The 20899-nt window shown below is 45.0% G+C and overlaps 1 protein-coding gene across 4 annotated transcripts in view; it reads left to right on the forward strand.

The window, feature by feature from the left end:
* LOC125461119 (DENN domain-containing protein 5B-like) overlaps positions 1-20899 on the forward strand; it is a 266830-nt gene that overhangs the window by 109644 nt on the left and 136287 nt on the right. For all 4 annotated transcript variants that reach the window (XM_059652281.1, XM_059652279.1, XM_059652280.1 and 1 more), the window contains one exon: positions 522-631. In XM_059652281.1, coding sequence (XP_059508264.1) covers positions 522-631 — 110 coding nt within the window. The remainder of the gene's footprint in view (positions 1-521; positions 632-20899) is intronic.

Consider the following 20899-nt stretch of genomic DNA (forward strand, 5'->3'; position numbering starts at 1 on the left):
TAAAGAGTAAAGGACCCCAATCTTTATTGATGATCTCTCAGTTCTGGTATCACCCTGGGTATTTTTATTCTGCTGTGCCATCTCCAGTACCTTTATGTGACATGGAAATGAGAACTATATGGCAAGTTTTAGAAGCTGAGTTCATATATTGTCACTTTCCATTCCTTGAGTTTGGCTGGTACTGCTAAAGGAGGAAGAAGTAGGAACACCTTACTTAAGACAGTTCTGGTGCAATTATATGGTGAAATTAGAGACTATCCTGCGCGGTTTAGCAGGAGGTGATGTTGCGCTGCAAACCCTGAGACTTTTCCTGGTGCATGGCTTGACAGGAGCATTTTTCCTCCTCTCTATGAAACCAGATGTTGGTATTGCAAGTTTCTGAAAAAAATGTTTTCTCACTGAGGTAAGTTAGCGATTCAGCTTTTCAATGTTCACTACCTTCCGACAATGAGTAGGAGGGTCATTTGTTGAAGTTCCATGGCTGTTGCAACATGATTTAATTCTCTCTTTTCATCTCGTAGGAGAAAACTTTGATCAGAGCCCATTGAGGAGAACGTTCAAGTCCAAAGTTTTAGCTCACTATCCCCAGAATGTCGAGTACAACCCTTTCGACCAAGATGCAGTCAATATGGTGAGTAGTGAGTAGTAAAGGCCTTGTTATTACCCATACGGGCAAAGCCAATGGATCAACACTCTCATATGAGCTTCAGGGCTTTTCGATAGCTCCAAAGTTAATAATTGGTATCATTCCATGCTTTCTTCTATCCTTGCATTGCAGACACACAGTGAGGGCCTTGACCGTTTCATCTCATTTTTATCCTGGTCAAGATTTATTCCTCGACTGGCCATCTATCTCACTGTTTGTTAGTTGCAAGAACATGCTGTATATAAATCGGCAACTGTTTTTGCAACGGGGACTACACTTCTCAAATACCTCATTAGTTACAAATTGCTCTGCGTCATCCTGAGGTTGTGAAAGGTGTTGTGCAGAAGCCATCCTTTCAAGCCTTTTTTATCCAAGCACAAGGCATTTGCAACCATAGCTACCCCTGAGGTGGCATTTTGCCTTTCTGGTCTGTTTGCGGGAATGTGCAGGACTGGAGATGGTCTGACTTCTAGATGTCTGCCTCCCTATTCCAGAATCACATGTTGATGAGACTGTTGTGGATGATGCAGGTTTAGTTCAAAATTAGTTACTGCTGGAGTTGAGTTCACCTGTAGATTGTGTGCGCTTGTGAACCCTAGCTTCTCCCAGCAGGTCAAAGTTAATTGATAGGAGATAATTACATTCCTTTCTCACCTTAATACATTGTTATGTGCAAACTGAGGTAAACCTAGAATGGAACTCCCCACCTACGTCCGTGACACCACCCACGCCCTCCACCTCCTCTAGGACTTCCAATTCCCTGGCCCCCAACACCTCATATTCACCATGGACGTCCAGTCCCTGTACACCTGCATTCCGCATGGAGATGGCCTCAAGGCACTCCGCTTCTTCCTGTCCCGCAGGCCCGACCAGTCCCCCTCCACCGACACTCTCATCCGCCTAGCTGAACTCGTCCTCACACTCAACAACTTCTCTTTTGACTCCTCCCACTTCCTACAGACTTAAGGGGGTGGCCATGGGCACCTGCATGGGCCCCCCAGCTATGCCTGCCTCTTTGTAGGTTACGTGGAACAGTCCCTCTTCCGCAGCTACACAGGCCCCAAACCCCACCTCTTCCTCCGGTACATTGATGACTGTATCGGCGCCGCCTCTTGCTCCCCAGAGGAGCTCGAACAGTTCATCCACTTCACCAACACCTTCCACCCCAACCTTCAGTTCACCTGGGCCATCTCCAGCACATCCCTCACCTTCCTGGACCTCTCAGTCTCCATCTCAGGCAACCAGCTTGTAACTGATGTCCATTTCAAGCCCACCGACTCCCACAGCTACCTAGAATACACCTCATCCCACCCACCCTCCTGCAAAAATTCCATCCCCTATTCCCAATTCCTCCGCCTCCGCCGCATCTGCTCCCACGATAAGACATTCTAGTCCCGCACATCCCAGATGTCCAAGTTCTTTAAGGACCGCAACTTTCCCCCCACAGTGATCGAGAACGCCCTTGACCGCGTCTCCCGTATTTCCCGCAACACATCCCTCACACCCCGCCCCCGCCACAACCGCCCTAAGAGGATCCCCCTCGTTCTCACACACCACCCTACCAACCTCCGGATACAACGCATCATCCTCCGACACTTCCGCCATTTACAATCCGACCCCACCACCCAAGACATTTTTCCATCCCCACCCCTGTCTGCTTTCCGGAGAGACCACTCTCTCCGTGACTCCCTTGTTCGCTCCACACTGCCCTCCAACCCCACCACACCCGGCACCTTCCCCTGCAACCGCAGGAAATGCTACACTTGCCCCCACACCTCCTCCCTCACCCCTATCCCAGGCCCCAAGATGACATTCCACATTAAGCAGAGGTTCACCTGCACATCTGCCAATGTGGTATACTGCATCCACTGTACCCGGTGCGGCTTCCTCTACATTGGGGAAACCAAGCGGAGGCGTGGGGACCGCTTTGTGGAACACCTCCGCTCAGTTCGCAACAAACAACTGCACCTCCCAGTCGCAAACCATTTCCACTCCCCCTCCCATTCTCTAGATGACATGTCCATCATGGGCCTCCTGCAGTGCCACAATGATGCCACCCGAAGGTTGCAGGAACAGCAACTCATATTCCGCCTGGGAACCCTGCAGCCTAATAGTATCAATGTGGACTTCACCAGTTTCAAAATCTCCCCTTCCCCTACTGCATCCCTAAACCAGCCCAGTTCGTCCCCTCCCCCCACTGCAACACACAACCAGCCCAGCTCTTCCCCCCCACCCACTGCATCCCAAAACCAGTCCAACCTGTCTCTGCCTCCCTAACTGGTTCTTCCTCTCACCCGTCCCTTCCTCCCACCCCAAGCTGCACACCCATCTATCTACTAACCTCATCCCACCTCCTTGACCTGTCCGTCTTCCCTGGACTGACCTATCCCCTCCCTACCTATACTCTCTCCACCTATCTTCTTTACTCTCCATCTTCGGTCCACCTCCCCCTCTCTCCCTATTTATTCCGGTTCCCTCTCCCCATCCCCCTCTCTGATGAAGGGTTTAGGCCCGAAACATCAGCTTTTGTGCTCCTGAGATGCTGCTTGGCCTGCTGTGTTCATCCAGCCTCACATTTTATTATCTTATCTCTGATACTATTTAAACCTAGAATGGAAACAGCTTGTGGATGTCTTAGTTATTCTTTCACCCTGGATTCATAATTTGTGCTAGTGTTAGCTAATTCATGGAGTTACTTCCATTTTGGCAATTGTTGAAGAGCGTCTAAAAAACAATGTTTTAAATTTGTTTTTGATAGTGCAGGTGATAACTGGCACTCATTGTGCATCCCTGGTTTTGCTTCAGAAAATCCTGTACAGCGACACGCTGACTGTATTGCTCCAGTGCATTTCAGCAGGCAAACGTAGGGTTTTGACTCTGCAACAATAAAGCAAACCAAGTGATCACTTTGGGCTGGGTGGCACCGGTTTTGTGCGTGCTGTGGAGAACAGAACTGTGTCAGATTTATTCGTACTTAATATGCTGTTTGGGCAGTACATTGCATAAGAGCAATAAATACTTTCATTAGGCTTCAGACCTTCATGAGCTGGTACATCTGCTTCCTTTGAAAGCTAGAGTGGCATTCCTGGTGCCCAGACACAGACTATGTTACATTACTAACGTGAAACCAATGTAACATGACTATTAGCCCCTTTAGAATCATTGCCTTTTCCACAGTGGTTCAGTGATTCTTGCCCCTGGTACTATTCTGGAGCACAGCAAAGGCAGCTGGTGCCCTGTCTAAAACAGAGACAGCTGAATCCCTGTCAAAATGAAGGAAGGACCTCCCTGCCAGCCCTATTTGAGGGATCATCATATACACAGGTTAGTTGTGGGTTGCTTCCTTCAGGGCCTTGCTATGATTCCTTACGTGTTTGATACTTCATACTGTTCTTCCATACAGCGACCTGTGCCAGTCATTGCTGGCTCCTAAGGTTTGTGCACAAACCAGGTATTGCCAGGCGTGGTGCATTCATGGGCATCTCCCCCTCTGAATGTGCAGGGTTGGAAAAACCTGTGGTGGCCACCACTTACCCCAAGGAAATCAGAGAGACCTCGGGGTTCAGGTACACAGTTCATTGAAAGTTGCGTCACAGGTAGACAGGGTGGTAAAGAAGGCATTTGGCATGCTTGCCTTCATTCCTGAGGCCATTGGGAGTTGGGATGTCATGTTGAGGTTGTTCAGGACAGTGGTGAGGCCAATTTTGGAGTAGTGTCTAGTCCTGGTCACCCTATCATAGGAAGGATATTTTCCAGTTGGAGAGGATGCAGAAAAGATTTACAAGGATGTTACTGGGACCAGAGGATTTGCGTTATAAGGAGAGGCTGGATAGTTTGGGAAATTTGCTCCCCCTGGAGCGTCGGAGATTGACGGTGACGTTATACAGGCACAGATAAGGTGAACAGCAAAGGTCTTTTCCCATGGCTAGGGCAATTCAAAACTAGAGGGCATAATTTTAAGATAGGAGGCAAAAGATTTAAAAGGGACCTGAGGGGCAACTTTTTCGCACAGAGGGTAGTTTTTATGTGGAATGAACTTCCAGAGGAACTAGCAGATGCAGGTACAACATTTTAAAGACATTTGGACTGATACATGAATAAGAAAGGTCTAGAGGAATATGGTTTGGGAAACTTGGTCACTGGTGGGCAAGTTGGACTAAAAGATCTGTTTATGTGCTGTATGACCCTGTAACTCTAGCTGCTGGCCTAACCTACACTATTCCCCATTAAAAGAACACAAAACAGGTCAGTGAGGTTCTCTGGTGAGTGAGAGCTCACTTCATTTAATTCTGTCCATAAAATCAGCCGGCGAAGTGTGCCCCTGACTTTATTTGGATTGCAAGCTGCCCAACGCTGCAATTGATTGCACACACGTTTCTGAGGTTACACATCAGACCCTCTCATGTCCCCGAACCAAACAGGGTTCCATTCCCTTAATGTCTGGCTGGTGTGGGACATTAGGAAGTGAGTGAGGAATGTTCAGGTCTAATACCCTGGCAGCAGTCATACAGTCTTCATACTGCTGTGCCAACTCTGTTTGAGGCACTGCAGCAAACTAAACCAACTTAAAGACAATTTAGAAACAAAAATGACCACACATGCACACGTACACATGCACACATACACATGCACACGGACACATGCACACGGACACATGCACACGTACACATGCACACGTACACATGCACACGGACACATGCACACGTACACATGCACACAAACACCACGCGCACAGACATGAACACTACACGCGCGCGCGCACACACAGTCTCTCTCTCTCTCACACACACACACTCTTTCTGTCTCTGTCTCACACACTCACGCTCTCGCACACACTCACTCACACACACACTCTCTCATACATACATACACACTCATTCACAAACACACACACACACTCTTTCTGTCTCTCTCTCTCTCTCTCTCTCTCTGCCTCACACACACTCACCCACTCGCACACGCTCTCTTTCTCTCACACACACACACACACACACACACACACACACGGTGAAAGCCATGATAACACAGGAAGTGGCATCCTGGTGGGACATTCCTCACCACCAATGGCACTCCAAGTGGCTGGAGGAAGGGGAAAAGTGCAGCCAACCTGTTCTGGTCCGGACTGTTTTCACACAACTAACCAAAGTGATAATACCAGAAGCTGTGCCCTGGGGACCCTGTTCACCAACAGTGCCACACTTCCTTATTCCCTCTGCCGCTGACCATCATAGAAGTTCACACGGCCTCGGGTGTAGAAAGGGGGAAGCCACCTCCGAATTAAGCATTTCCAATTGAGTTATCAATGAAAACATGCCCATATTGTAAATAAATGTAAACCAGTAAGTGATTGGGGATGGACTGGTGGGGTGTGGTGGAATGGGGGTCAGTGTGTGGGTAATTGGGGGGGTCTGAGTGAATGATTAGGAGGTGTGTCAGTGAGTGAGTGACTCGGGGAGGGGGGGGTGGTATCTGTGGGTGATGAGAGGGTGTCAGTGAGCCAGAGATGGGGGTTGCACTGTGGGGCTTGTTGGTGGGTTATGGGATTTGATGGTGGGTGAGTGATGGGATCAGTGGGTTATGAGAGAGTGTTGGTAAGTGTGGGAAGTTGCAATAACCTGTGACTGAGGCTGGTATCACAGTTACGAGCATAAATCATTGGGAGACACTTTTACTGACCTTGAACGTGTCATTGAAGCTCTTGTGGCACAACATCCATGTCTTTACAAGTTGACTGTTAAGTGTAATCTCCATAGTTACCAGGGCTCATTGAAATTGGATTCTGCCTCTGAAAAGCCTCTTTCCTTTCCCCTATGCCATCAGGACACTTTCTCCTATTTTCTCCTTTCTCTGAAAAAGACCACAAATGCAGTATCTAAAACCTGGGAAACTGCATGTTGTCATATAATACAGTTTCAACATTCTTCCCTTGGAATGATCCATTCCTGAGTAACTCCCAGCGCTTAAGCCCCCTCTGATGAACACCCCATTGAGCTGCAGGTTGGCTGTAAGTGACATTGGGAATTTATTATGCAGGGCCCCTGATAATGAGCGCTGCTCTGGAACAAGAATGTTTCCACTAGCCGTATGCACAAGCAGCTCAAATTTGATGTCCTGCCTCTGTTTTTAATCAATAGGTTTATTTTAGGGGCTATCCAATTTAGTCCCTCTTGACTTTTTTCTTAATTCAGTCGTGTGGATCTGGTGTAAAGGACATTAGTGAACCAGGCCGGTTTTTCCTGACAGTCATTGCGTGGTTGTCATTACATCCTTAATTCCAGATTATTAATGATTTCCAATTCCACCCTCGGCTGTGGTGGGATTTGAACCCAGTGCCCAAAACATTATTTGGACTCGCTGAATTAACAGTCCGGTGATAATTTAAATGAGCCATCGCCTCCCCCAGTTTTGTTATTTTGTATAAAAGGAAAATGTGATGTCTGGAGTATGAGATGCCAACTTTGAGCATTGATGATAGAAAGGGAAGAGAGAAAAGACATGAAATCAGGCTGTAAGACTCTAAGAACTAGGTATAGCAGTGGACTATTCAGTATTAGGCCTCTTGAACTTGCTTTGCCATTCTATAAGATTGTGGCTACTTTGAGTGTGGCCTTAAACCCCACTTTCCTAACTGTTCCCACATATTTTGTCATTAAAAAATATCAGTCTTGAATGTAGTCACGGACCCGGGCTTTCCGCGATTTGTGTGGAAGAAATTCCAAAAATTTAATGACTTTCTGACTGAAAAAAAAGTCTCCTCATCTCAATCTTAAAATGCTATGTCAAAACCATGTCCCATTGCTTTAGGATCCTCCCACCCCCATCGTGCTAGTGAGATAAAATATCCTCTTGGCACCTGGCCCCACGGGGTCAATTAGGGATGGGCAGTAAATGCTCATCCAGCTAACCATGTCCAAGAACCCCATGGAAGAATAAATCAAATCCTCCAAACCTCGCTTGTTTCTATCAAGTGATCTCTGATGGTCCTGCTGATGCAGTGCTATAGATGCCATTTGCTTTTGGGGTAACCTCGCTGAGTTGCTGTGGGGCATTTTGTATAAAATAACTACCACGTGCTGTGGATGAGACTCGCAAACCTTCCAGAACTTATTGCTTCTACAAGAGTAGCCTTCACCTGCCCATTGTATTGGACAGAAGTATCCCAGCCACGAATCTGTCTGGATAAGAGATGTTGCGCTGTGCACACCAGCAGTGGCTTGTTGCTGTGTCAAAGGGAGTGTGTTGTTTCATGATAATTATGAGACACTAAATGAACGATGCTGCTTCATGTCTATTTACGTTCTTTGGGAATATAGTGTTTCGTGAAAAAAAAATAGCTGCAGCACTAATTCTGCGCTCCTGAGATAAACCTTTAAGCGTCAATTACTTTTCCTAGCTCATGAGTCATAATGAGACATAGCAGCAATGAAATTGTCATTCCAATTTATTCTTAACGATTTTGGAAACAATATTGGGATACGGTGGTCTTTGTAAGTGCTAGAGGTAGGGAATAAGGATTGCTTTCTAACAGTTTTTATTTTGTTCTCAGCTGTTAGTTAATCTTAGATCTGGTGTTGAGCATGCTGAATGTCCCTTCAAAGATAATGGGAACTGCAGATGCTGGAGAATCCAAGATAACAAAGTGTGAAGCTGGATGAACACAGCAGGCCAAGCAGCATCTCAGGAGCACAAAAGCTGACGTTTTGGGCCTAGACCCTTCTTCAGAGACAGGGATGGGGAGAGGGTTCTGAAATAAATAGGGAAAGAGGGGGAGGTGGACTGAAGTTGGATAGAGAAGATAGGTGGAGAGGAGTGTATAGGTAGGGCGGGGATAAGTCAGTCTGGGGAGGACAGACAGGTCAAGGAGGCGGGATGAGGTTAGTAGGTAGGAAATGGAGGTGCGGCTTGAGGTGGGAGGAGGGAATAGGTGAGAGGAAGAACAGGTTAGGGAGGCGGGGACGAGCTGGGCTGGTTTTGTGATGCAGTGGGGGAGGAGGAGATTTTGAAGCTTGTGAAGTCCACATTGATACCATTGGGCTGCAGGGTTCCCCAGCAGAATATGAGTTGCCGTTCCTGCAACCTTAGGGTGGCATCATTGTGGCACTGCAGGAGGCCCATGATGGACATGAATGCCCCTTCACTCTGTTTTTCAAACAAATCAGAAGCCCCGCCCACAAAAGCACACAACAATTCTGTCAAAAGTTGTGGTTCGCACTGCGTGAAATCCCATTTCTGCGTCTTTGCTAAAGTGGGTGATGGTAAGGGACTTCAATATGGGGCTCCTGAAAAGAGGCTCCTGTTGGGTTTGGGAGGCATTGCTGCAGCCAGTTCATTTGGCAATCCAGCGACTGTCGAAGCTATCCTTTTTTCAAAGTTCTCGGACCAAAGATGCTTAACTTTTCTGCTCCATTCTTCTACTGGATTTTGAAGTTTCTGGCATTCGTTAACAATCCCTTGTCTTCCTTGGCCAACTCAGAGGGTAGATGGAAGTCAACCACATTACTGAGAGTCTGGAATCACAGGTAGGCAGACTTCTTTCCCTAAAGGTCATGAGGGAATCAGACGGTTGATGAGCGAAGAGCACCATGACTAATATGCCATCTGTTGTTAGAACACCCTTATTCAGAAAGGGAGAGGAACAAAATAACAGGAGCAGAAGGCCAGTTAGTTTAATGTCTATCACTGGATAGATGTTAGAGTCTATGAGAAAGGAAGTAATAGCTGAGCATTTAGAAATATATGATGCCATGAAACAGATTCAGCATGGCTTCATGAAGGGGAAGTCATGCCTGACAAATGTTTTGGAATTCCGTGAGGAAATAACAAGCAGGCTAGCTGGAATGGCACGGTGGCTCAGTGGTTAGCACTGCAGACTCACTGTCAGGGACCTGGGTTCAATTCCAGCCTCAGGGTGACTGCCTGTGTGGAGTTTGCACATTCTCCCCAAGTAGTGATTCTGTGGCATTCGTTCCCACAAAGGGCTGCCAAGACTGGGCCATTAAGTATATTCAAGGCTGAGATACACAGATTTTTAATCGGGAAGGGAATAGGGTTACGGGGAAAAGTCAGAGATGAGGAGTTGAGGATCATCAGTTCAGCTATAATCTCATTGAATGGCAGAATGGACTGAATGGTCTACAGTTAGTCTTACAGTTAGTGCAATTGAATCATTGTCTCAGCTCATTAGCCTGGATCTGGATTTCTTGTCAAATAAAATTGAAACTATGTCACCATCTCCCCACTACCGTTCTTAGCTTTGGGTAGATCCATCGACTTTCCACCCTCTACAACTGCACTATCCTTATGAGGACTCTTTCCCTACACTGGAAACTATCACCGATGTTATCTGTGATCTACTGTTTGTGGAAATGTGGCTCCAAGTTGATCTTTCTCTTGCATATCATTGCCATAAACAAATATTATGTGCCTTTATAGGACTAAGTTTGCTAAAATTTCCAAGAGTGAAGACAAAATACACTGCCCTTTTCACCCCATGGTTCTGTTGAGTAGGTATTCCACTTGCAGCCTGGCACTTCCGATCCAGTGCCCATTCGGAAATAAATTGCCCAGTTTTCGTGTTCTTTCGGTACCGGGTTGAAAATCTATCAGCTTTAAGTTTGCACCCCCATTGTAAGGGGGCAACCTTGAGTTTGAAATCAAGCCTCTGCACATAGGTTACAGGGTACTTACTGCTCTGAGACTGGGCCTTACTTGAAATCAACAGGCAACATACTCCTGGATCTTTCTGCTCTTCGCACATCAGCCTCCCTTCACTCTGCATCCCTGTGCTCATTGACTTGCATTCGCACGGACTCCCCGAACATCTCCATTGCGAAACTTTAGAAAAGAATAGAATAGAAATTTATTGTCACGTTTAGCTTTTCAAGAAAATTACAATGAGAAGTTTTCTAAGTCGCCCCACTATGGTGCCTACATCAATGACGGAAGTCATATATAATAAAAGAAAAAGAGTAAAATTAAGATAAAGTTCATCACAGTTCAGTGAGTGGCTCCTGGGCTCGGGCAAAGCCGATTTAGGAACGATGGATACCCGGAGGATGCAGCTGGGATGAGAGCACCATGCAGGGCTGCTGGAATACTTGCACCCCCCCGACAACCTACACACACACACACACACACACACACACACACACACACACACACACTGCTGGGAGAGCGCTGCATCGGGAGACAGCTGCACAGATCCAAGTCTAGCTTTCTCCTCTTTCAAGTACCTGAGCCTAGCTGTGGACCTGGAGCCTCAGTCTAGCCTGTGAGTCTGGGCCAGGGGAATCAGCCTGGCACCTGGTTCCTTGCTCGATGGGGAATCCCAGGTTGGCATGTAGCCGTGTTGGGCTCATCTCAGCATTGCTGTCGCTGGATACCTCCTCCCTTACCTGCCCACTGTCCATGCTTTAAAGAAAAGAAAACCATGAAAGAAAGCAGAGAATGTTCACCCTTGCGCTCCAATCCCTCGACCATCTTGTCCCTCCCTGTCTCAATCACTTTCTTTGTGCCTCTCTGAAACCTCTGTGTGCTTCAAGCTCTGTGCCCTTGTCCCTCACAATTATCCTTCACTCTCTGGTACTGGAAGCCCAGGGTTCAGGGTCTGCAGCCTGCAATTCTGGAGCTACATGAGGTTCATTTACTTCACATTTGCAGCTCCCAAACAATCCCTGTTGGATTGCATTAACCTGGGGGGGAAAAGAGCCTGTGAAAAAATCAAATCAGGAAAAATAATTGCCATGTCTGTATTGTGGAAACAGAAGGTTAATTGTTGTGCTGCACTTTCAAACGATTATTCTAATGAAAAACACCATGATGCTCTAAATAAACCTTGTTAAATGGCGCAGCTCTCCCATGGTTGTAGGTAAGCATTAATCCGAGGAACAGGTTTTACTTATTAATTCTCATGTAGCTGAAATGATAACTTTTCTGGTTGTGCTATTAGCAGGATTTTAAATCACAAGAATCCACAAACAAAAAAATTATCTTAATTAAAAATTGTTTTCAAGATGACTTGTGAAAACATCAAATAAAGTGATAATCCAGATTTAGTTCTATTCTCTGATGGTTTTTGGTGCAAATGCATAATCCTGTGTTTCATGTTATTGCAATTGGAAGTTGTAAATTTAACAGTGTCATTTGGCAATTAAGAAGTGTTTTCTTTTTGTCATAATGTCCCCTTTTATTTTCAACATCGCTTTTAAGAAAGGACCCTTGGTTAAAGAACATGATTTGGACATTAAGTGCTGAATTCCTTACATTCTTGAAAAATAAATTCATGGATTATAGATGTTGCTGGCTGGAGCCAACATTTATACTCACACCTATTATTATATGCCCTTCCGAAAGTGGTGGTGAACTGCTGCAGTCCTTGGGTTATAGAGAAATCAGCAATGCAGTCAGGAAAGAAGTTCCAGAATTTAAAACCAGAAACTCTGAAGGAGCAGCAAAATAGTTTCAAATCAGGATGGTGAGTGGCTTAGAATGAAACTTGCGAGTATTGGTTTTCCCATAAATCTGCTGCCCTCCTCTTTCCAGGTGATAGAGGCTGCAGCTTTTCAAGGTGCTATGGAAGGAGCCTCGGTGAGCTATTGCAGAGAATTTTGTGTCTGGTACACACTGTTGCTACTGTGTATTGTTGATAGAGGGATTGAATGTTGAAGGTATGGTGGATAGAGTGCTTTTTCTTGGATGGTGCCAAGCTTGTTGCTGTAATTACATTCATCCAGTCAAGTGGAGGGCTGTTCCATCACATTCCAAATTTGTGTGGGCAGGCATTGAGAGGCTAGTTGCTCAGTTCAGGATTTCTAGCCTCTGACCTGCCCTTATAGCCACTGTATTTATATCGCTAGCCCAGCTCAGTTTCCGGTCAGTAGCAACCCGAAGCATGCTGCTAGTGGGCGATTCGGTGACAGTAATGCAATTGAATGTCAAGAGACGATAGTTAGATTCTTTCCAATTGGAGATATATTTTGCCCAATGTTTGAGTTGCATAAATATTGTTTGCCACTGAACAGTCCAAGCCTGAATGTTGTCCAGGTCTGGCTACAAATGGACAAAGACTGTTTTATTATCTGAGGAATCAAAAATGGTGCTGAACATTGTGCAATGATCAGTGAACATCCCTGCTTCTGATTTTAAAATGGAGGGAAGTTCAATGATTGAGCAGGCCAGTGGTTTTAAAAAGCCAACTTCCACTACACCCATTGTTGACGCTTCTATTGCATGACATCTCAGCTGATATGGCACCCTTGGAACACGAGCCTTGCTGGGAATCAATACTTTAAGGGGAGATGAGAGGGAATGGAAGAAAACTAGTGCAAGTATGGGAAAGAGGATGAGTCCACTGCAGAACAGGTCAAAATTGTACAGGATTTCAATAGAGTTGGCAGAAATTGTTGGCAAGAACATGTATAATCACAGGACAGATTTCAGATAGTTGGTGAAAAATCCAGGGAGGAGATGAGAAGAAATGTTTTTTTTAAAGCAGTGAGCTGTTATGATGTGGATTGCAGTGTGTGAAAGTGTGCTGGAAGCAGGGCCCATCGCAACTCACAAATGAGAACTGGATAATTGAAAATGTATAATTTGCAGGGCGGTATGGAGAGAGCTGGGAGTGGGACTAGTTGCATAGCTCTTTCAAACAGCTAGCAGGGGCACGATGGGCCAAGTGACCTCTTGTGTGCATTTTGAGGTGACACGAAAAGACAAAAAGCAGCAAAATGAATCTTCTCTTTCTCGAGAATTGCTGTGTCAATGGCAATTCAGCAAGCAGCCAGTTGAACATGTTTATAAATTGTTTTATGAATCACAGTTCAGCACATAATTATTCTCACTACTGTTCAGACTTTTTTTTTCACCTCAACCACCTGGTAATGTGTAGGACTGATGATTACTTGAAATAAAATTTATGCATTACACAGCAAAGCTAAACTGTGAAGAGGCATTAGCAGCAATGACTTAAGACTGCGGAATGCAGAGTTGGGAGAGTGGTTTCTTTTTGTTAGGCAACTGGCTGCAATTTGAAGCAGTTTGTTAAGAGCTGCTTTGTCTTCTGACACAAACATCTGGGCCAACCTAGAAGATCAGCAACAGCTGATCAACAGCTTGAAATGAATTGGTAAATCCTAGGACCGTTGGCCAGAAAAACAAACAGATGAGCCTTATGCCACATGAAAGTAAGGAGTTAGGGGTTTACCAGAACTTGAGCTGGTTGCAAAATTGTCACAGCATGGAGAGAGGCCATTTAGTTCATCGCACCTGTGCTACTTCTGTTATCCCCTGCCAATCCTTTGCCTTTCCCTCCACATACCTGCACACCATTTCTACCCAAATAATCATCCAATATCCTCTTGAATGCCGGCATTCAATTGTCTCCACTATTTTTCCAGGAAGTGCATTCCATACCCTAACTGCTCACAGTATTTTTTTCACATATTACCCTTACTTCATTTGCACATCATGTTAATCGATGATACACTATGGTGTTACTGAAGAGCCCGTATACAAGTGCTGATGGCATGGGATTTACTGTCCAGTGAAGTCAAGGGGTTTGCTGCTGGCTATTGAGTTGAAGCAGCTGTAGTCCTAGTTAATAGTGACAGCAAAGAACAGAGCTTTCTCTATTAGTAAATGCAGTTTGCAGTGGCTGCAAATGGGCCACGCTGCAAGCTTGACTGACAATCTTAAATTGGTTCTTCATGTACTCTAGATTGTTCAGCACATGTTATCAAATTGCAAAATCATACCTAATGTTTGACACTGTTGTAAGTATTGTTTGGACACAGCTTGTTGAGAACAGCCAAAAGGTATTACTGTTTATTATGATGCGCTAGTTTTTTGGGACTTAGGGGCTACATACTGATGATCAAACCAGCAGTAAACTTTATATAACACATTATCCATTTGCACAAAAGGCAGAATATCTTTCCGAAGGGAACATCCCTGTTTGTGGTGAATATCACTCATGTTGCAACTGCACGGCATCAAACAGCTAGCTTCAGCTGTTACTCAAACATTGGAGGCATTGTACTTTTCTTTTGTTTCAACATATATTGTAGTCATAAAAGGAATTTATATACATTCATAGAAATAAACACAGCTCAGTTCTGTAAAGGAACATGTCAAGGAATTTGACACAAATCAAGCAAACTAAAGGCATTTCTTACTTGAACTCGACTATATTTACATGCACTTGAGGCACTCGAAGGGTCCAATAACTGAACGGACTCCCGTTTAACTCAGACAGTGGTCTTTACTCGCTGGGCCTCAAGCTAAAGGTCATCCCTCAGCACATAGACCCTGGACCTTGGAATGGGGTCTGCAACACTTTGTCAAGGTCAGCTCCTTGTTCTGGATGACCAACAAGTTTCAAGAGCGTCTTTCTTGAAATAGCTTACCCTTCCAGGATAACCTGAGGTAGACTAGATGCCTTTCAGGATATTTATGGTGTTATGGAAGAAGGGTGTTGAGAAACCCGAAAGCCATGAGCAGACACAATGGACTAAACGGCTTAAATTAGATTAGATTAGATTCCCTACAGTGTGGAAACAGGCCCTTCGGCCCAACAAGTCCACACCGCCCCTTGAAGCATCCCACCCAAACCCATCCCCCTGTGACCCACACACCCCTGAACACTACAGACAATTTAGCATGGCCGATCCACCGATCCTGCACATCTTTGGACTGTGGGAGGAAACTGGAGCACCCGGAGGAACCCCACACAGACACGGGGAGAATGTGCAAACTCCACACAGACAGTCGCCCGAGGCTGGAATCGAACCCGGGTCCCTGACGCTGTGAGGCTGCAGTGCTAACCACTGAGCCACTGTGCTACCAAATTATGCTGCTCTATCTTATGGCCTTAAGAGTGACTACCTTTACAGACAGACAGAGCATGTACACACAATATGTTTGTTAAGTCAACAACATCAATGATAGCTGTTTGCCAGTTCATTTTATGCGACGATGGCTTTTGTGAAATGAGCAAAGTCTGCTTGTTAACTGTCATTCATTATGATTTGGCACCACCTTGACCAAAGTCAATTTGCCAACCACTCAGCACTCTCCTCTCATGCAGCAAAGTGGTGATTTTCCCTTTGAATTGGTATCCTCACAAATTGTCCTGATTAGTGCAAAAACGCAAGTCGCATTAAAATGCATTTTGTTCAGTGACATCAAGTTCTGTATGACCAAATGGCTGTTTAAATGCAATGTATTTAACAGTTTAAGAATCTCTATTAGGCAATAGATTAAAGCCTATGATAACAAGGCGTAGAGCTGGATGAACACAGCAGGCTAGACAGCGTCAGAGGAACAGGAAAGCTGACGTTTCGGGTTTAGACCCTTCTTCATAAAAGCACCTCTGATGCTGCCTGGCCCGCTGTGTTCATCCAGCTCTACACCTTGTTATCTCAGACTTCAGCATTGGCAGTTCCCACTATCTCAGATTAAAGCCTATGTTCTGTTGTGCACAAATTGAAAACTGCGTTCCCAACATTTCAATAGTGACTGCGCTTCACAAGGACTTCAGTGGTAGTAAACCCTGATGGGGACCTGCCTGGTTACCCTGGCATTCACAGATCCCACCCATCTCATTGCAAAGGTCGTGACCATCATTGGACACATTCAACTGGGTACAGTGCCAGTAGTGGCAAGCACAAATGGTGGCACTGCAGGGATGGAAGAGCTGCCAACCATCCAAAGAGCAGCAGTTCTTGGAGATGGATTCTTGCTCTATAAAGCGGTCAGAGGCCCATGGAAATAATGAGTCACTGGATTCAAGTTTTAATGGCTGTACAGTTTCAAGTAATTGGTATTTTGGTGAGGGTCTAAACTTGACCCCAGACACTTTGTGTCATTCTGAAAAGCTTCCACACTGCGTGTGAAACCGACTTAGAGGCGCCGACCCAGTTTGGGCTGATGACCCTTCGGATTTCTGTCGAGGTGCCTTATGGCTGATTTCTCAGAGGAGCCTGGTATATCCATTTCTGCCTGTCAATCTGGCCTTTCCCTTTGGCTAGGTGCGGGAGAGCTATTACCAGGCTGGAGGCTCCAGATCAGAAATGTACACTCCTTAGAGTCATAAGGCACGGAAACAGACCCTTCAGTTCAACCAGAGTCCCAAACTTAACCAGTCCCACCTGCTTCTCCGGGCCCATATCCCTTGAAACCTTTTCTATTTAGGTACTCATCCAAAAGTCTTTTAAACATTGTAACTGTGCCCACATCCACCACTTCCTCAGGAAGTCCGTTCCACACGCGAACCGCACTCCATGTAAAACATTTTCCCCTCATGTCATTTTTAAATATTTCTCCTCTCACCTTAAAAATGTGATCCGTAGTCTTGAAATCAGTCAGCCTAGGAGTAAAGGTAACTACCATCAACTCTATCTATACCCTTCATGATTTTATAAACTTTTCTATAAGGTCACCCCTCACCCTCATACTTACCGGTGAAAATATGTCAGCCTACCTATCCTATTTTTCATTAACTCAAATCCTCCATTCCCACCAACATCCTGGTAAATCTCTTCAGAACATGGTCCAGTTTAATAACATCCTTCCTACAATTAGATGACAAGAACTAAATGCAGCATTCCAGAACAGGCCTCACTAATACCCTGTACAACCTCAATGTGACTTCCCTACTCCTATACTGAAAGACAGCAGACCCTGTCTCTAAACGATGCACCCAGAAAAGGGAATGAAGATGGTCAGTTGTACTATCGTTAGACAAGTTGATATTTTCCCATGTGAAAACAAAATGCTTCAACCAGAAGTGACCTGTGTGGTTTCTAACTTTCCCTAGTTGTTGGTTTAAGCTTTCAATTGTGAATTGGATTGTAGTCTCCCCCAGTTTAAAAGCTGGGTGGGAATTTCTTCTTCCCCAGCTTCTTCCCTGGTGTTATTTGACTTTGGAATGGACCTCTCAAACTTAAAATTTAGCCTTGCTTTTGCTCTTTGTGAGCCTTCTCTGCAGCCGTAACATTGTACTCCTTGCTCTGTTCGATTACCCTTATGAACTTTGCATATGTTCTGCGCACAAAGCAAAACATTTCTCTGTATCTTGGTACATGTGACAATAATAAATCGAATCAAATCAAATTTCAGTTCCTTGTAGACTTTGAATCGGGAGGATTAGTCTTGGTTCTCATCCTTGTGTTCCATTCCCTGCATGGCTGCATCCCTTCCTGTCCCTGAAAGTCTTGTGCTCGCCCATTTCTGGCTGCATAATGTCCTATTTTTCTTCATTCTGACAATATCAGTCATGTCTGGAGCTGTTCCGGCCCCTAGTTCAGGAATTTATTCCCTAATCCTCGACTTCTCTCTCCTCCTTTTGAAGAAAGGGTTTACATCAGCAGCTTGATCACCATTTGCTGTATCACTGGCATGGCTCATTATTGAAATTTGCTAACGGCGTTATATAAATGCAACTTGTCGCTTTGTAAATGCAGCCTCCACAGAGGAAATCCAAATCGCTGGGTGGGGGGAATCAGCTGAGAAGCTTTGAATGTTAATGAAATAAGATTCAGTGTGCCCCTCCTGCTGAGGAGTGGGAATGTAATTCTTTGTGTAAAAAATGCAGCTGAATCAAAGAATTCATTTCTGAATCGTTCAGCATGGTAGATGATGTGATTGCAAGCTTTCAGCTGTGACTCCTCCTTCCAATAGGCAGCGGTCATTGGTATTAAAGATCACAGCATTTCTGAGTCTCCCAACTTGATTCTTTTGAGCTGCATCCTTGGAGCGCTTCCACATTAGGGAGGAAAGTATGCGCAGTAGAGACTAAATGGCTGCCTCAGACAGCATGGGAAACGTAGACAGAGCACCAGGTTAAATGTACAACGTAATGCAGCAAGTGAGAACCATACAATCAGAGCAGGAAAGTGAGCTGCAGTAACCTTCTTCAGGCAGCAACTGTTGCCAAGGGAACAGCTAGTTTCCATGGAGCTGCCAGCCTTGTACAGTGTGGATTGCAGTTGGTCAGAATCACACAGTGTGTGCCTTCGGAGAGTGTGCAACGTCATCAGGATGAACAGTCCTGGATGGAACCAGTCTACAGCCAATGTATGAAATAACTGTTATCCACAGCACCACCCCCCCGGATGTCATGCCAGAGGAAAGTCTGTCTCTTTCTGGATTGCAATAACGAAATGTCGATAAATGCAGTTGTTCCCACCAAAGGTCTGGAAGCTCTTTTTCATGCATCTAACTCTCTGCTGCAGCTGGGATTCTAAATCTAGCTGTGTCAAGGCATGATAGTGTGAAAAACCATTGTATGATGGCGGTTTTACAGTACAGAAGGAGTCCATTTAGTCGGTCAGCATGTGTGTTTGTAAGAGCTGTCCAGTTTAGAATTACAGTTATTGCCACATGTGCTCACATGAGTACAGACAAAAGTTTGCAAGCTGCCGCTTATGGTGCCGTCTTAGCTACAAGGGCACCTATATACGGATTCGTACGTACAAATTTTTAGAGGAAAAACGTTAGAAAATTAAAGAATGAAGATGTCCTGCAATAAATTAGTAAAATTGGGAAATAAAAGTTGAGAATAACTTCTTCCAACCCAGGGCTTCAGCTTGAGGCTGGAAGTCTCACATCCCAAATTTCTCCACATAACCCAGCAGGTACATGCTCTTCAAGTGATAAGGCCTGTCCTCCTCTCTTAAATTACTTGATATAGTGTGGTGCTGATTGTGCACAGTGTTGAAATTTATTGTGTAAACCCTTCATCTGAGTAAGGGAAGCAGAAACGTCAGACAACTGGACCCCACATTTGGGAATCATGGTCACCTTTCCTGCTTCTAATAATCTCCTTGAAACTCGCCCTCTGATCCTGCAGCCATTGACGACTTTTCATCTCACCTTGGGCACCCATTTTTCTCGCACCCATTCCTGCAGATTACAGAATGTTAATAGACGTTCTAACAATGAGTTACAGTCCAGGTCCTATAGTTGGAACCAGTTTGACATTTTTCTGGATGCTGTATAAAAGGACATTGTTGCCATGCAACTCCCACAGAAAATCAACATTTCATGTTTCCAGCCTGTGGTTGATGAGGTGTTTCAGCCTTTCAGAAGAGACCCCTCCTCTGCTCCATCTCCCCTCCCTGCTTTACTTGTGTCACATTCAGTGTCCAACTGGTTCCAACTATAGGACCTGGACTGTAACTCATTGTTAGAACGTCTGTGAACATTCTGTAATCTGCAGGAAAATGTAATAAATGTACCTACACCTTAAAACGACCAGGCACAGCGCAAAAAAATACATTTTTGGGGATAGTAGGAACTGCAGATGCTGGAGAATCTGAGATAACAAGGTGTAGAGCTGGATGAATAGGCCAAGCAGCACCTGGGGAGCAGGAAGGCTGACGTTTCGGGTCTGGAGCCTTCTTCAGAAACACTTTTGGGTCTGATTTTGGTGAGTGATGTAGATTGAATGTTGACACTCCTGCTGCATCTTCGTGCCAACCATAGCCCAACTAACCAGCGACTTATTTTCATTCTGCTAACAAAACTGTTCTTACTCAGCCCTGAACAATGTGAGACCAATAACTTTGAGTTTGTGCCTCTTTTAGCAGAGTCCAATTATTTTTTCCTCCAGAATACACCTTCAGAACCCCTCTCCCTATTTAAGAGCCTTTTTACGAATCACTGTTTTGACCAGGTATGAGACGTGCAACCAGAAGCCAGAAGAAGGTATAATCACTTCAAGTGTAGAATGAACTGAACTTGAGTTTCAGATGTGTATTAGGAAACAGCCCAGTTTTAGGTATCATTGTTTTTTTTCAATTGTGCTAACCCTTCGTGAAGAATTCAAGTACATACTGAATACAGATTGAGATGGTGCTTTATGAGCTAATTCTGTTTCAAACTGTAATTGTTGCAATGCATGTAGGTCAAGTTGAGCAGCAAAGTTTTTTTTCCATAATTATACCCCTGTGTCAGGCATTTTATCAATAATTCAGGGCTTTTAATAATTTAAATTCAATGTTTTCACACAAGGGAGGAAGTGTGCACATGTGCAACACCTCAAGACACCCCTGTAATGTACTGAGGCCATTTGTGCCAAATGCTTTGTGTTAGTGTGACTGCTATTTTGTGCACAGCAAGATCCCTCAATCATAGATGGAATGCATGGGCCGTGCGATGTTTTTAGTCAGACTCCCACGCCACTGAAGAGCTTGCCACTCCTCTGACATAAGTGAGTTGTCTTCTTAGAATCCCGACAGCATGGGAGCAGGCCAT

Source organism: Stegostoma tigrinum, chromosome 18 (assembly GCF_030684315.1).
Source record: "Stegostoma tigrinum isolate sSteTig4 chromosome 18, sSteTig4.hap1, whole genome shotgun sequence".
Classification (NCBI taxonomy): Eukaryota; Metazoa; Chordata; class Chondrichthyes; order Orectolobiformes; family Stegostomatidae; genus Stegostoma; species Stegostoma tigrinum.